This window comes from Ciona intestinalis, unplaced genomic scaffold (assembly GCF_000224145.3).
Source record: "Ciona intestinalis unplaced genomic scaffold, KH HT001142.1, whole genome shotgun sequence".
Lineage (NCBI taxonomy): Eukaryota > Metazoa > Chordata > Ascidiacea > Phlebobranchia > Cionidae > Ciona > Ciona intestinalis.
Genome location: NW_004191463.1, coordinates 15,774 through 30,745, shown reverse-complemented (window position 1 = coordinate 30,745; position 14,972 = coordinate 15,774). Strand labels below are relative to the sequence as shown.

The window sequence follows — 14,972 nt, the reverse complement described above, 5'->3', positions numbered from 1 at the left end:
TATGCTATTTATACTGTATTCCAACTAAACTTAACACTTGTAATGCGTATTTAACGTTAAAGTTCGTATTGATGTACTTTTGTAATTAAACAAACTGCAGCGATATGTGTGTATTGTAGATCATATATATATATAAAGATCGTAGCTTGCGCGAAAAGATAAGTAAGTTACTTACGTCATTCGTACACTTAGAAATGCAGTACTACCACATACATTAACTAGTTATAACAAGGGCTTCATTCTACAGACTAAGACACACGGAACAGTTCTTTACATATTTATTAAACAGTTTTGTCCCTTCTTACACCGGGCTTGTTGTTTACACCAATAGTAGCGTAAGCTGGTCCATCATCATGCGCTGGTGATTTATCGATCTCGTACAACGTTGAATAAGCATCTGTGACGTCATATACGTGTTATTGTGTACATCACAACTGAACATTCTACAATCTACATAAACATACCATTCATTTGTACTTTTATTAGGGGACTTTTATCGTTTCATAGCATATATGGACGAGAAATAACAGAAACACTAAGAATTTATGGCATTATAGCTTAATGTAATGTAAATAGAAGTGACAATGATCCAACCCCGGTCTAAACCTCTCCTTTATATCGAATACAACTTAATTATATTCACACAAACCTTACTTGGGTCATGTTTTGGTTGGTTTATTATCCCATACTCTGCTTCTTGTATTCGTTCACTTAGACTTCGCATTGGTGTGTATCGTTCAAGCTCCATGTTCTCGGTGTCTGATGCTTCGTCCGAAACTTCAGCAAAGTCGTATACATTCTCAGAATTCGGTCCGCTCGAATGCCGTTCAATCGAATGCCGTTCACTTGACTGGTGTCCACTTGAATGATCTTCACTCGAATGCTGTTCACTTGACTGGTGTTCACTCCCTCCTTGACTGCCACCCGATTTACTCCGAATCTCAATTATTTCCAAACCGTGAGTTGGTCCACCCCCCTGTTCAGTCGTCGAGTCTTCCCTGTTTTCATTTAAACCGCTTGCATTGTTTTGTTTCTTCCACCAACAACAGCAGAAGATCCCAACCAAGATTAGGAACAAGAATAAACTTCCTCCAAGAGCGATCACAACAATCAACCATGTCGCTATCGGTTGAGTGGTTTGTGTTGTTGTGGTTGTTTCAGTTGTTGCTTTACTTGCAGTTGTTGTTCGTGTTGTTGTGGTTGCTTCAGTTGTTGCTTTACTTTCAGTTGTTGTTCGTGTTGTTGAAGTTACGTTGTAGCTTGTTGCTGTTGTAGGTGTTTGTGTTGTTGTTCCGTTATCGCTTTTAGTTGCTGCTGCTGTTTCTGTTGTAGTTATTGTGCTTGTAGCCGTAGTTGTGGACGAGTTGTTTGTAGTATTATTATTTGTAGGGCTTCTGTAGCAAAGTACGTTGAATGCAACGGTACAGGAAACGGCCTGCAATGTTTTATTCACACCATTATGCAGCAAGACAGCAAGACACGCATCTGTTGATACGTTCGTAATTATCCTTCCACCAACTTGTTGAGAATCAAACCGAGAACCATCCAACCATCGATATTCGTTACCAGTACTTGCATTTTTCCTCAATCCGATCCTAAATTGAAATATGCTGCTACAATTTGTAGAAACAGCCTGAACAGCCGCGTTAAACATTTCCTTTGTCTTAATCACAGCCAGTTGTGCGTTCGCTTGCTCGCATAATTCAACAGCTTCAGTGAAGAAATGTGTTTTAACTCCACACGTATATAAAAACGTTCCATTGTTGAAGTTATAACTGTTGAAACTTGCATCTGTTTGTGATATAAACAGCCAAACCACCACGAGCCACCATAACGTTACAACTCCCATGTTCTTCATGCTTTGAATACAAACAACAACAAAGACACTCGGTCGCATTATTTGCATGAATAATATCAAGGATGGAACATTATTCACTTGAGATGTTACGTTGTTAACACTCTATCTTCATCTCTATACTATATGATTCATAAAAACGAAGACAACAACGAAAGCAACTTACTCACCGTTTACTCTTAACACGCATGGTAAGAGTTATTAAACGTGCTGGGTAATGAATGAATGTAGTTTAACTAATGTGAGTTATTTTAACCACAGAGCCCCACACGGCCATTACACGGGGCTGTTAAACAGTTTACAACGACAATTGTTATAACACGGGTGTTCTGTTTCATACACCTTGTGCCTGCTTACAAGTTACCACGTATGTAACTTATTTATCCTCGCATGGCGGGACAACGACAGTCGTTATAACACAGGTGTTCTGTTTCATACACCACGTGCCCGCTTACAAGTTACCACGTATGTAACTTATTTATCCTCGCATGGCGGGGCAACAACAGTCGTTATAACACGGGTGTTCTGTTTCATACACCTCGCGCCCGCCTAGGGCCACCATCTCCCATTGACACGTCACAACCACAATCATTACGTTCGTACAAAGTATTTGACTCTGAAATATCGAGCATTAACGAACCAAACACCCAACCCCACCAACCTACCAACACGGAACAACCGAATCCCTCCGAACCCCCAACACCACACATGTATCCACATATTCTGAACCCACCAACCCCCCTAAGACCCCAAGCTCAGCCACTTCCTTCCAGATGTTTGAAACGACCACAAAGTCGTCAACGGGAAAGAAAAAGTTAATTTTCTCTTCTATAGTAAAGACGAACCAGCCCAAAGCCCCAACACGTTCGAAGTCAACGTCATCGACCAACTGAAGCGAATGAAGAATGTACCATCTTTTAAAGTGGGATCAACCTTTTTAATACGCATACTGGCGCCATTCGTGACATGTTACATGTAGTACAGCTTTATTTAATTTTAATTTGTTAAAACAGATTTGTGTCACGAGGTCCCCTTTAAGATTCGAGTTTCTCCTGTAACAGCTGCCACACACGGCGGTAGTGCGCAAAATTCTCTCAAGTTCATTTTTATTTCGAGTTCGTTTCGTAAAGTTGTTAAAAGATAAACCAGTTGAACACGACGACAGGAAATACCTTGAGAAATATGCAGACACTTTACTAACTATGATATTACCGACTTTCCGGGCGATTTCTAAGAATTCGAAACCGGTTTGCAATTGCGTGAACGAATACACGAACTTATTATCCGCTTCTATATTGAAAGAATCGGTTCATACGGCGACGGAAACATTAAAATTCGAAGCTGTGGTCACAAACTATGCGGAAAACATTAGTAATGAAATTGTAAGCCAATCAACAAACTTGGCGACCAAAGAAATATCAAGAAGAAGGGAATTTGAACAACTTTCCGCATTAATTGTAGATGAAGTAATGACAGTTGTTCCGATACTTGATTCTGGGGTGTTACAATATGCAGAGTCATTGTCTAATATGCTGGTTGATTCAGCATGTGAGGAAATTGTTAAACGTGGAAAGGATTTGAACGATTACTCCGAAAGACTCGCAGATTCAATTTTGAATTCTTCGTGGAGAGATCTTTCCCATCCAAGGTAAGGGTTATGTTTGTAAGACATCTATGTTATAACTCGACAGTGAGCATGAAGTGTATGAATACACCATGTGTGTCTGGTGTATAAAGAGACACCCATGTTATAACTCGACAGTGAGCATGAGGTGTATGAATACACCATGTGTGTCTGGTGTATAAAGAGACACCCATGTTATAACTCGACAGTGAGCATGAGGTGTATGAATACAACATGTGTGTCTGGTGTATGAGAAGACACCTGTGTTATAATTTAACAATAAGCATGAGGTGTATGAATACACCATGTGTGTCTGGTGTATAAGAAGACACCCATGTTATAACTCGACAGTGAGCATGAGGTGTATAAATACACCATGTGTATCTGGTGTATCAGAAGACACCCATGTTATAACTCAATAGTGAGCACGATGTTAATACATTATACCAACAGGAAGAAACCAAGGAAAACCCACAAACCCACAAGCTTAGCCATAGCTGAACAATACGCCAATCAATTTGTGAAAACATTTTCGTGGGATTTTGAATCTTCCATGGTGGGTTTTGGTTTGTGTGTAAACTATATGTGTTTCTGACACTATGTTGTTTTTATTCCAGAGCAAAAGTTATTCTGCCTTGAATTCGTCGACATCAAGTGTCTTGTCTGTGAACAGGTGCCTATGACATCATAATGTTATTTATTGATTCATAATTCCTGAATAAGAGGGGTTTATAGATTGCAAAATAAGTGAAGCAACACCAAGGGTCCAACATCTAGACCAAGGCTTCCCAATCTGGGGTTGCGTAACAAACTTATTTTCGTGATAAGTCACATAAGTATTTTTTTCGCATTGTAAATATTTTTAACTGGAAGGGTCATGAACACATATATGTATTAGTATTATGTTGTGTTAAATATGATGTATATTCTTAACATAAATCCGTATAATAAACCCAACATTAATCCTTAGCATAGCAGTTATCCCATCAACCCTTATACAAGTGTGTCTTACATAACATACATTCCCCCTAGTGAAGCGCTCACCCCGTGCTCGGTGGTGGGTGAGGGTTGGAAGAAGGGGTTGCACCACTTCGCCGATCAACTGCTTTATTCATTGTCTAACTTAGAGGAGAATGAGTTTGGTTGTGGAAGGTTTCATGAACCAGGTGGATGGCTGTTAACTTTCATATTTACTATTTATGTTGCTTGTTCATATAATAATATGATGAGTTCATTGTTATTTATTATTACCCTCGCGTGGTGGGTCTACAAGTCTGTTTTATATAGACACTGTGATATGATATACCCTTACAGGCATGTCAGGGTACTTGATGTTATATATTTTTTTTACAACAAAATTTCTTTTAAAAAAATAAACCTCCATGTTGTTCTAGTTGAGCGAAGTCGGACTTTTCGTTCCGGTTCGTGCCCCCATATTCTTCGGATCCCGACGACGGTGCATGAGGTACGCTACAATCGACGACAGTCAGAAACGCTGTGTCGCTATTCGAGGAACATTGATGGTTTTGCTGACTCATTGTCAAACGCTATCGTTCAATCAACCTTATTAAGGTTTTAATTCCTTGTTGAACGGTAGGCACCAAACCTGGGGTTGCACGGTGGGCAAAACAACCCTAGAATTTTCTACACTGCGTTAATCAGTAAACATTACAACCAATAAGTTAGATTTGTTTCACAGGATTGTGTGTCTAACTATCCCTGCCTCCCCTGTGTTTATAAGTTTGACGCCCATGTTAAATCACAATATAATTGTTAAGGTTGATTGTTTCCTATTAATTTTGAATCCATAAACTATTATATAACGTTACTTATAATGTGGTTACGACGCCAAACTTGCATGTGAAAGTGAAAACACAATTTACATATCAGTTGAAATAACGTCAGTTCATTTATTTTTTACATCAAGTTACTAAACAAAGTGAAATAACTTTATTTACATAAATATATTTTCCATATTTTCACCAACAAATATTTTCAATTTCACCAGAATTGTAATTCCTAACATTGTTTTGCACCAGTGTGATGTCATAATGCATTATTATTATGGTATAATAGAAATGTTGCTCCATATTTTAAACCAGTGGTTTCCAAACATTAGTAAGCAGAAATATTTTGCTAAAAATTTTACTTTCTTTAAAATTATTTTTAATATTTCAATATAGGGTATAACAGTGGTTCAAAACAATTGGTATTAATACGAAATCAAAATTATTGCAATAAATGTAAGTTGGAATATCCAACACAATTAAATCTTTATCAAAAGATTCCAAATATTTCCGTTTACAACAATCTTATATTGTCATTAATATTTATTATTTTTTTACTTTAAATGTGAAAAAGTTAATATAATAGGTCGAGCAAGATGTTTCATTCTCTTTTATCATTTGGGGGTAAACAATGATATTTTAAAATTTTGACCTCGATGCAAAAAGATGGTAACCACTGGTTTAAACATGGATTAATAATTATGACATCATAATGAAATTTATGCTTTTATTATGTTTAAACAATGAGATCAACAAGTTGTATTATTTGTAATAACTTAACCGTTTATAAATTTTGTTTATTTTAAAAACTTTTTTTTTAATCAAATAATTCTAATTTTTTACAACCAGCGATTTCTAAGATTATAAGCTTTACCAGGGTTGGCAAACCACATTAAACCAGCCATTCTGGATCATCATATTTCAATAGGTAATATAAATTATCCCTTTGACCAAGTGGTTTCTAAACTTTCAGCTATTAAACAATTTTCATTCGGATACAGAACAATTTAAAGTAATTTTACTTTCTACATGGCCATATATGTGGCGATGGTTTAGTTTGCCCATTGCTAGTACACAGAAATATTTTAGTGTTTGTTAATATTATATTTCTGGTGATAAATTGCCAGAAGATCTTTATCGTTATGTTTGGTGGCAACAGCAATATACTAATGTTACTGGCATGATGCATTACTCGCTAAAATATAAAATAATCGGTCGCTAGTTTCACTGTTTAATAAGGTTGATGATTTGTACGTACTATGTTCTGTTTAAAGTTACTTAAATTTTTATAAAATATTTTTTGCTGATCGTTTCGCGTACTTTTCCTTGTGTTTATAAATTTCATTTTCGCTGGTTTTTATAAAAGGTACAAACTGAGTTTAACTAAGTTTGACGTTTTAACTTAATTTTCACACGGTTGGTTGGTTGACTATTTGCCTGTAGTTATGGCTGACAATTTTCACTTTAATAAACTTTGTAATTTAAATGCAAGCGTCTGATCTTTTGTAAACACATTGTTTAAGTTGACATTTATTGTTTACCAAAGTTGTGTGAAATTAGTTTGGCTTTTTATTCCCAATAGCTTCAGTGCAAAGAAGTCAATTAGTGCGGTTTCTATGTTCGTAATGGATCTTGCGTTGCTACACACAAATAAAATGGGTGTAAGGCTTAATATGGGGGGGGGGGGGGATTACTGTGTAAAGTAAATGAACGGGCTAACTTTTGTATCATATAAGGTGAACAAAACAACCACATTTTAATCTAAATTTTTTATTAAAAAACATAAAAACAACAAAATTTTACTCAATTTTATTTTCTGTACATTAAGTTTAAAAATCCAACAAACTATGACATCACAATTCAGTGTGTTGCATCATAGAGGTGTAGGCCAAGCATTTCGTTTGCGAAGATATCAGCGGTAACGAACTCTGGAAGAGAATCCTCGAGATCCTTGTTCACCGTGTCATAGTTGATGACATCATCAACATCAAACCCTCCTTCAGGGTTGAACCCGAGTAGCGTCGTCAAACATTCGGCCAATTCGTGCTCCGTCATGTGTTCGCCTGCGAGATTAAAGAATGTAATTTCTTACACCTCGTGCCCGCTTACGAGTTACCACGTATATAACTTATTTATCCTTTCATGGTGGGACAACGACAGTCGTTATAACACGGGTGTTCTGTTTCATACACCTCGTGCCCGCTTACAAGTTACCACGTATGTAACTTGTTTATCCTCGCGTGGCAGGGCAACGACAGTCGTTATAACACTGGTGTTCTGTTTTAAACACTTTGTGCCCACTTACAAGTTACCACGTATGTAACTTAAATAAGATGACACGTAGCAAATATCGATATCCCAACCTTTTCTTTGCAGGACACTTAACAAAGTACTTCTATCCACGGAAGCCTCGCTGTCATCTGTTCTAGTCGCGAGTACGTTGAATGCTTCCGTTATTTCATCGGGTGAGAGACCAAAAGCTGGACGGTGGTTCACGTATACTGGGGAGTGAAAACATGGGTGTTATATAATGTCTGTGAAGGATGGCGTAGTTAAGGGGAATGCAGGGGGTCGTTCAACCCCCAACATATTAGAGTAAGATGGGAAATGTTTTCATTTTCTTTAATTGATCCATTCAGTAATTAACAAAACATATTTAAGAATTACAAAACTGTATCCTCATAACTCTAAAAGAGCGATAATTGTAAAAACACAACCAGGAAATATGGGATATTATGCGCTGAGGATATCCACCTTACCCATAACAATATATATATATTTGAATATAAAACCATTTGATACGAACTCACATTTAATAAAGTCAGCCAAGTTAATGTTGGTCACATATTCACCAGTATCCACGTATTTACTGAACTTCACCTCATTCAGCATATCTTCAATCTGTGTGAAAATAAATCCAATTACCTTGAATGGTGAAGTTTGTTTATGGAACATTCCCATTGTAAGGCAACAATAGGGTGGAACATATTCTGTAGGCTGTTACCTACAATAGTGTTGAATTTTGTGGAAAACGCATTTCATTCTATTTATCATTCATTTAACATTTCTATTGAGCAAAACAGCAAGACTTTTTCACACACTTTTATCCCTCGAGTGATTTAACGACTGTTGTTTTGCTGTTAATTCCTTCTCTTGGTTGTTTAAACAACACGATCTTCGCTATCGAGATAAATATTAGTTTAAAAAAATAAATTTAAACCGAAAGAATTAATATTGTTAGATTCAGCTGAATAAAGACTATTTATCACTAATTATAAATCATAACGGAGAAACCTCTCGAACCCCTTTACCTCCTGTTCACTTGGGTAGAACCCCAAAGCCCTCATAAGGAAGGGAACTTGGTCTAATTGTACGACGTTTGATGTTTCTCGTTCATCAGTCGTGTTGATACCTTGGCTGCGAAGTTGGGCAAAGTAGAAATAATTTTCCAGCTCCCCAAACATCTCGCCCTCTCTACCTCCCTCTAGCAGCCCGTAGAAGGGAATCAAACCCTCACCACCGAGTGCCGCTACAGAGCTCAAGGATCTAATCATGGAAATAGTAAACATTATGAAGAATATGAAAAGTTGTAAAATACTTATGTTTTCAGATTAACTTACGTTGCGTTAACAGACCACATATGCACTGTCGAGTCGACGCCACCGGCCGTAAAGACGAACCTTCCGTCGTTGGAACAAGCCAACCGTGACACCCCGTTTGGGTGCGCGATCATTGATGCGGAACGATGAGGGTTGCCATCTAGTGGTAGAAGTTGAAGGCCGATCTTGTCGTTCGTCGCATACGTTAGTAGTCGGTGTATCGAGGGGTCACCGGAGGGGGGTGTTGGGACAATCGACATCCTGGGGGGTTGAGTTGTTGGAGATTGGAGTTTATGGTAATGAATAAATGTAGTTTAGTTACCTATTTATTTTTTATTATATTTTTTTTTTGAAAAGTTTATTTTATTTAGTGTTGGGACAACCGGGGGGGGATGGGTGGTTAAATTTATTCATTTCTTTTTACAAAGCAGAAAGTCCTGGGGAGTTTGGTTAGAAGTCGGGTTGTTGAAGATTTGGTTTAATTTGTTTGTTTTCTTATATAATGAATGCTCATTTAGTGAGGAAAATAAAGTTGGTTTCATTAATATTACGTTATGGAAATAATTTACTTATTTATTTCTTTTAACAAATTGTAAAGTTTATTTCGTTGGATTGTTAAATCTTTGCTATTATATATATAGGTCAGTAACTATTTTCTTAAATTTTCAAAACTTAAACATCAAAAGTTTAAAACTTTTTCAAAAAATATGAAATGCTACAAAAAGTTACAACTTATTCAACCCACAGTTTGGCCGGCGATCCATATGTTGGTCCGAGTAATGTCTTCCTGCACATCTTGGTCGTTGTGTTGAATAATTTCATCTTGTATTGGTCGTTGCCAACCACGAGGAAACTTTCCTTTGTAACAGGCGGGTACCATGTGATGCATAGGGGCAACGCACTTTGTTCGATCCTTTCAACCGATAGAAGTCGAAGATCATCTTTGCTGCTTCCTTGTAGATCGTATTCAACCTGTAACGTTGGGGGGTTTGCTTCATTAATGGGTGGATGGATGGGTGGGTGCAAATTATTTATCCTCGTCCAGTATCACACACCTCATACATGAAAGAAATGAAACGAGTCAGGTTTTGAATTGAATCCCAATTATGACAATACTGAATGCACCGAAATAAAGTTTTCTTAATGAAAGCATAAACACAACTTAAACGCGCGTTGCTCTGCAATAAAACAAAAACAACTCCAACTATGACATCATCATACCAAAACTCGGTCTTTTCCAAGGGTTAACAAGCGAGGCTGGTTTGAGTCTAAATCGATGCCGAAACTCAGATCTTGTATGATGTCATAATGAGCCTTGTATCGACCTAAATATTTCCATTCGTTGTCAGAACCGAAGATAAACACAGTCGTCGTGTGGTGGCCGTCCTGTAATATGTGATGTCTATGTTATTTATTTGGAGTTAAAATATTTTCAAAATATTTTTGAACAAATTTATTATAATTTAAAAAGTTATAAATATAGCGATTGTAATTTAATTAATCAACTGAATGTTTATTTAATAATCATGAAATATTTATATATTGTGTTATCGATCTCATTAATACTCAATAACTTTAAACCGAAAATTATTTATAAAATTTTCCTAATTAACAAATAAAGTAAATAATTTCTTATAATTTCATTGATTAATAAATAAATGATTAACTCACAGCAGTGGCGAGATATCTTGAATTATGCGAGAACAAACAATGTGTTATGACATCACAAGCGTAATGGAATGATACTTCCTCGTCCAATGAGATCGCATCGAGGATAACGACCAACCCCGTTGTCATGCCGACCGCTGGAATAATGGGGAGGGGGGTTCATTTGTTGAAATTGAATAGATGAAACTTATTTTGGTTTTATTTTCATATTGTTTGGTTCTGGGGGTAATGACAGTCGTTATAACACGGGCATTTTTGTTTATACACTGTGTGTAACTTTGTGGGTGATTGTTTTTTGTATGGCTGACAATTTAGACAACCCATTAGTGACCACTGGGTTGAAGCAATTGCCGATAAGTGTCTTGCCCAAGGACACATACGCCAACAATGGTAGCAGCAGCGAGCCTTGAACCTGTATCCTCCGATCAAGGGGCGAGTGCCGTAGCAACAAACTTTTAAAAGTCCAACAGAGCTATTTTGGCAAGTAATTTGACAAGCTCGAACATAATAATATACTTGTCAGCAACATCTTACAAACCAAACATAATCCCAATACATCAACCTACCAAGTTGAAGCCCATTATGGTTGTATGCAATGCATTGAATCTTTGCTTTGTTTTGAAACAATCGGGTAACAACCACCTCCCTGTGATGTCATAGAGGTGTCAGATGATGTCATAATAACAAAGATTATTTATCTCGTTAAATACAACAGCGAAGATCAGATAAATTAAAACAATGAAGAGAAGGGAAGTAGCAGCAAAACGACAGTGGTTAAAACACGCTATGGGTAAAAACTACTTGGAAAAAATGTCAAATAAAAGCAAGGCTGCTAAACCTGTATTAAAATAAAAAACAACCAAAATTTGTTTATGACATCACAACTTACTTTGTTGAATAATCCCAAACTTTGAGAATCCCGGAGTAACTTCCGATGCAAATCCATGGTCTGCCATAGATATCATATATATTAACATAGATATCATGTATATTAACATAGATATCGTATATATTAACACAGATATCATACGTTATAATATACAAAAAATAAAAATAATTTTTAAACCAAAATTATGATGATTCATACTTTGTAGGCGACGCGGCGATTGCATGAACAGCTGAGTCATGTTCCTTTAATATGTTCGTGACCTTTGACCCGTCGGCTTCAACATGGACGACCTCGGCAGATTTCGTTGAAACGATAAAATCGTTGACGGCAAAAGTTTTGGCTTGAATTGTCGCGTCTTCGGGATATTTGTTGATTTCTGGGATCCTGGGTTTGTGGGGGGTGTTATATATGGGTGGGCTCATACACTGATACATAGCTAGAGAATAAAGTCCGAGTATTCCTTTCTGTATGTATTGTTGTGTTGTTATTATATTATTTCTATAGCGCCGCGCCTTCTTCCTACATCATCCGACTTTCATTCGTCTCGTCTGACCTTTCATTCTAAGCAGCGCATGGAGTATGTTGTGTTTTATATATCGCGAACTATGTTGCATTAACTGTGAACTATGTTGTATTAACTATTACTTAAATGTGTTACAGCTTACCTAAGTTAATTGGAATAAAACCAGAGACCTACTTTGAATAATCTCCTGAATGGTTTACGACAATCGTATAAGTTAAGTCATATACTTAGCCCGTTATTGTACAATGTTATTCTATTTGGGTGAGGTGGTTTAGTAAGAATGTCGCAGTTTTGAGTTGATTGCATGGGTGAGGTACTACAGTGAGGCTTGACAGGGAACCTTGTATTCTATATGGGTCAGGTTATACGGTAAGTTATGTTAGGGAACCTGAGATTCAAGCCACAGTTGGCCGTGCATGAGTTGGGTCATATAATAGCAAGATATGACATGGGAGAGACTTAATATTTATATATATGGGTGAGGTCCCACAGCCACCAACCTGTCCAATCGGAAGTCAGGATTATATTGGAACGAGACCCCCGTTACGACCCTAATCTTGAGGTTCTGGTACCAGTTGACCAGGTTAAGTTGGTTGTCGTAGAAACGAACGTGTCCGAGCGTGTCACCGGTGACAATGAGGTCATCGGTGCACGTGATGCACGTGAGTGCGCGGTCCTTCACGCGAACCAACTTGAGTGCACGCTTCTGATGGGAACCAACCACGCCTGGGTGTCAAATATGACATAAAGTCAAACATAATATTTATAATCAATACTTTCCTCTTTAAGGTTGGATTAATTAAAACAACGAAGGGAAAGAAATTAGCTTCAAATGACAGTTGTTAAAACGACATAATTTATTCTTTAAAATAATCAATGCAGCTGATGATACAATGCAAACTACATATAGTACGAACATTAAGTTACACCAACATATGGTTGGTAACGACATTAAGTTACACCAACATATGGTTGGTAACGACATTAAGTTACACCAACATATGGTTGGTAACGACATTAAGTTACACCAACATATGGTTGGTAACGACATTAAGTTACACCAACATATGGTTGGTAACGACATTAAGTTACACCAACATATGGTTGGTAACGACATTAAGTTACACCAACGTATGGTTGGTAACGACATTAAGTTACACCAACATATGGTTGGTAACGACATTAAGTTACACCAATGTATGGTTGGTAACGACATTAAGTTACACCAACATATGGTTGGTAACGACATTAAGTTACACCAACATATGGTTGGTAACGACATTAAGTTACACCAACGTATGGTTGGTAACGACATTAAGTTACACCAACATATGGTTGGTAACGACATTAAGTTACACCAACGTATGGTTGGTAACAACATTAAGTTACACCAACGTATGGTTGGTAACGACATTAAGTTACACCAACGTATGGTTGGTAACGACATTAAGTTACACCAACATATGGTTGGTAACGACATTAAGTTACACCAACATATGGTTGGTAACGACATTAAGTTACACCAACATATGGTTGGTAACGACATTAAGTTACACCAAAGTATGGTTGGTAACGACATTAAGTTACACCAACGTATGGTTGGTAACGACATTAAGTTACACCAACATATGGTTGGTAACGACATTAAGTTACACCAACGTATGGTTGGTAACGACATTAAGTTACACCAACGTATGGTTGGTAACGACATTAAGTTACACCAACATATGGTTGGTAACGACATTAAGTTACACCAATGTATGGTTGGTAACGACATTAAGTTACACCAACATATGGTTGGTAACGACATTAAGTTACACCAACATATGGTTGGTAACGACATTAAGTTACACCAACGTATGGTTGGTAACGACATTAAGTTACACCAACGTATGGTTGGTAACGACATTAAGTTACACCAACATATGGTTGGTAACGACATTAAGTTACACCAATGTATGGTTGGTAACGACATTAAGTTACACCAACATATGGTTGGTAACGACATTAAGTTACACCAACATATGGTTGGTAACGACATTAAGTTACACCAACGTATGGTTGGTAACGACATTAAGTTACACCAACATATGGTTGGTAACGACATTAAGTTACACCAACGTATGGTTGGTAACAACATTAAGTTACACCAACGTATGGTTGGTAACGACATTAAGTTACACCAACATATGGTTGGTAACGACAATATATTAAGCTTACCCCCCTTCCTCCCGTTCCCACGCTCGGGGTTCCAAACCACGATGTTACCGAGTGAGGTTGCTGTGAGGGCTCGGCCTGATGGGGTCGTCTGTAAAGTAGCCATGTTTTGGGTGGTCAGTAATGAAAGTAACTTGGACACCATGTATGTAACTTTGCGCATGACGGGGCAACGACAATCGTTATAACACAGGTGTTTTGTTTCATACACCTCGTGCCCGCTTACAAGTTACCACGTATGTAACTTATTTATCCTCGCATGGCGGGCAACGACAGTGGTTATAACACAGGTGTTCTGTTTCACACACCTTGTGCCCGCTTACAAGTTACCACGTATGTTACTTATTTATCCTCACATGATGGAGTCGTTATAACACGGGTGTTCTGTTTCACACACCTCGTGCCCACTTACAAGTTACCACGTATGTTACTTTATGGGTGATTGTTTTTGCCCAAGGCATATTTTCCCACAATGGTACCAGCGTTGAGCCTTAAACCCGGTATCCTCTGGTCTAATCCCAATCCTACCTGAAACACAGTTTGACTGAACAGCCCAATAGCTCGGTTGAAAACGGAGTCGGATAAAAACGGAGCGTGGTGTTTCAATGTTCCACTCTCCTGGAATGCATGGAATATTTTAATTTCAATAAAATTCCGTTCTAAGGGTTTGCTATGTAGGGTTTCAGATCTTAGTTTCAAGTTAGACCATACTCAGTTTACCAGTACCTGCGTGTCGGGGAAGTCAATTCTAATCCCAATTCCTCGAACAAGACGTGAGATTCTAGTTCTCATGAATGCCTCGGGATCCTT

At 37.6% G+C, this 14,972-nt stretch overlaps 3 protein-coding genes across 3 annotated transcripts in view; 1 reads left to right on the top strand and 2 right to left on the bottom strand.

The window, feature by feature from the left end:
• LOC113475686 lies at window positions 1-1,858 on the bottom strand. Its single transcript, XM_026840151.1, has 2 exons — window positions 655-1,858; window positions 1-397 (listed from the first exon to the last, which is right to left on the bottom strand). Exons 1-2 carry the CDS (start codon window positions 1,856-1,858, stop codon window positions 282-284), a joined length of 1,320 nt encoding a protein of 439 aa, XP_026695952.1. The 3' UTR covers window positions 1-281.
• A 1,101-nt stretch (window positions 1,859-2,959) lies between these two features.
• LOC100181914 lies at window positions 2,960-6,752 on the top strand. Its single transcript, XM_002120717.5, has 5 exons — window positions 2,960-3,503; window positions 3,933-4,035; window positions 4,097-4,152; window positions 4,512-4,645; window positions 4,874-6,752. Exons 1-5 carry the CDS (start codon window positions 3,058-3,060, stop codon window positions 5,056-5,058), a joined length of 924 nt encoding a protein of 307 aa, XP_002120753.1. The 5' UTR covers window positions 2,960-3,057; the 3' UTR covers window positions 5,059-6,752.
• Window positions 6,753-7,059: 307 nt separating this feature from the next.
• The window catches only part of LOC100184287 (cilia- and flagella-associated protein 251-like), a 13,767-nt gene continuing 5,854 nt past the window's right edge, over window positions 7,060-14,972 (bottom strand). Inside the window, exons 13-26 of the mRNA XM_026840150.1 lie at window positions 14,691-14,872; window positions 14,166-14,253; window positions 12,446-12,671; window positions 11,621-11,806; window positions 11,423-11,482; window positions 11,100-11,179; window positions 10,537-10,670; window positions 10,087-10,251; window positions 9,611-9,837; window positions 8,887-9,126; window positions 8,578-8,812; window positions 8,077-8,167; window positions 7,630-7,767; window positions 7,060-7,329 (exon numbers count right to left, since the gene is read on the bottom strand). Coding sequence (XP_026695951.1) covers window positions 7,127-7,329; window positions 7,630-7,767; window positions 8,077-8,167; window positions 8,578-8,812; window positions 8,887-9,126; window positions 9,611-9,837; window positions 10,087-10,251; window positions 10,537-10,670; window positions 11,100-11,179; window positions 11,423-11,482; window positions 11,621-11,806; window positions 12,446-12,671; window positions 14,166-14,253; window positions 14,691-14,872 — 2,255 coding nt within the window. The 3' untranslated portion in view covers window positions 7,060-7,126. The remainder of the gene's footprint in view (window positions 7,330-7,629; window positions 7,768-8,076; window positions 8,168-8,577; window positions 8,813-8,886; window positions 9,127-9,610; window positions 9,838-10,086; window positions 10,252-10,536; window positions 10,671-11,099; window positions 11,180-11,422; window positions 11,483-11,620; window positions 11,807-12,445; window positions 12,672-14,165; window positions 14,254-14,690; window positions 14,873-14,972) is intronic.

What these genes read in the sequence shown, in the direction of transcription:
- LOC113475686 (XM_026840151.1), bottom strand. Translation starts at nt 1,858, where the DNA reads ATGAAGAACATGGGAGTTGTAACGTTATGGTGGCTCGTGGTGGTTTGG. An exon ending in CCAACCAAAACATGACCCAA is followed by an intron (nt 398 to 654) that starts GTAAGGTTTGTG and finishes ATGACGTCACAG; the next exon opens with ATGCTTATTCAACGTTGTAC.
- LOC100181914 (XM_002120717.5), top strand. Translation starts at nt 3,058, where the DNA reads ATGATATTACCGACTTTCCGGGCGATTTCTAAGAATTCGAAACCGGTT. An exon ending in AGTGTCTTGTCTGTGAACAG is followed by an intron (nt 4,153 to 4,511) that starts GTGCCTATGACA and finishes CATTCCCCCTAG; the next exon opens with TGAAGCGCTCACCCCGTGCT. An exon ending in TGGAAGGTTTCATGAACCAG is followed by an intron (nt 4,646 to 4,873) that starts GTGGATGGCTGT and finishes ATGTTGTTCTAG; the next exon opens with TTGAGCGAAGTCGGACTTTT.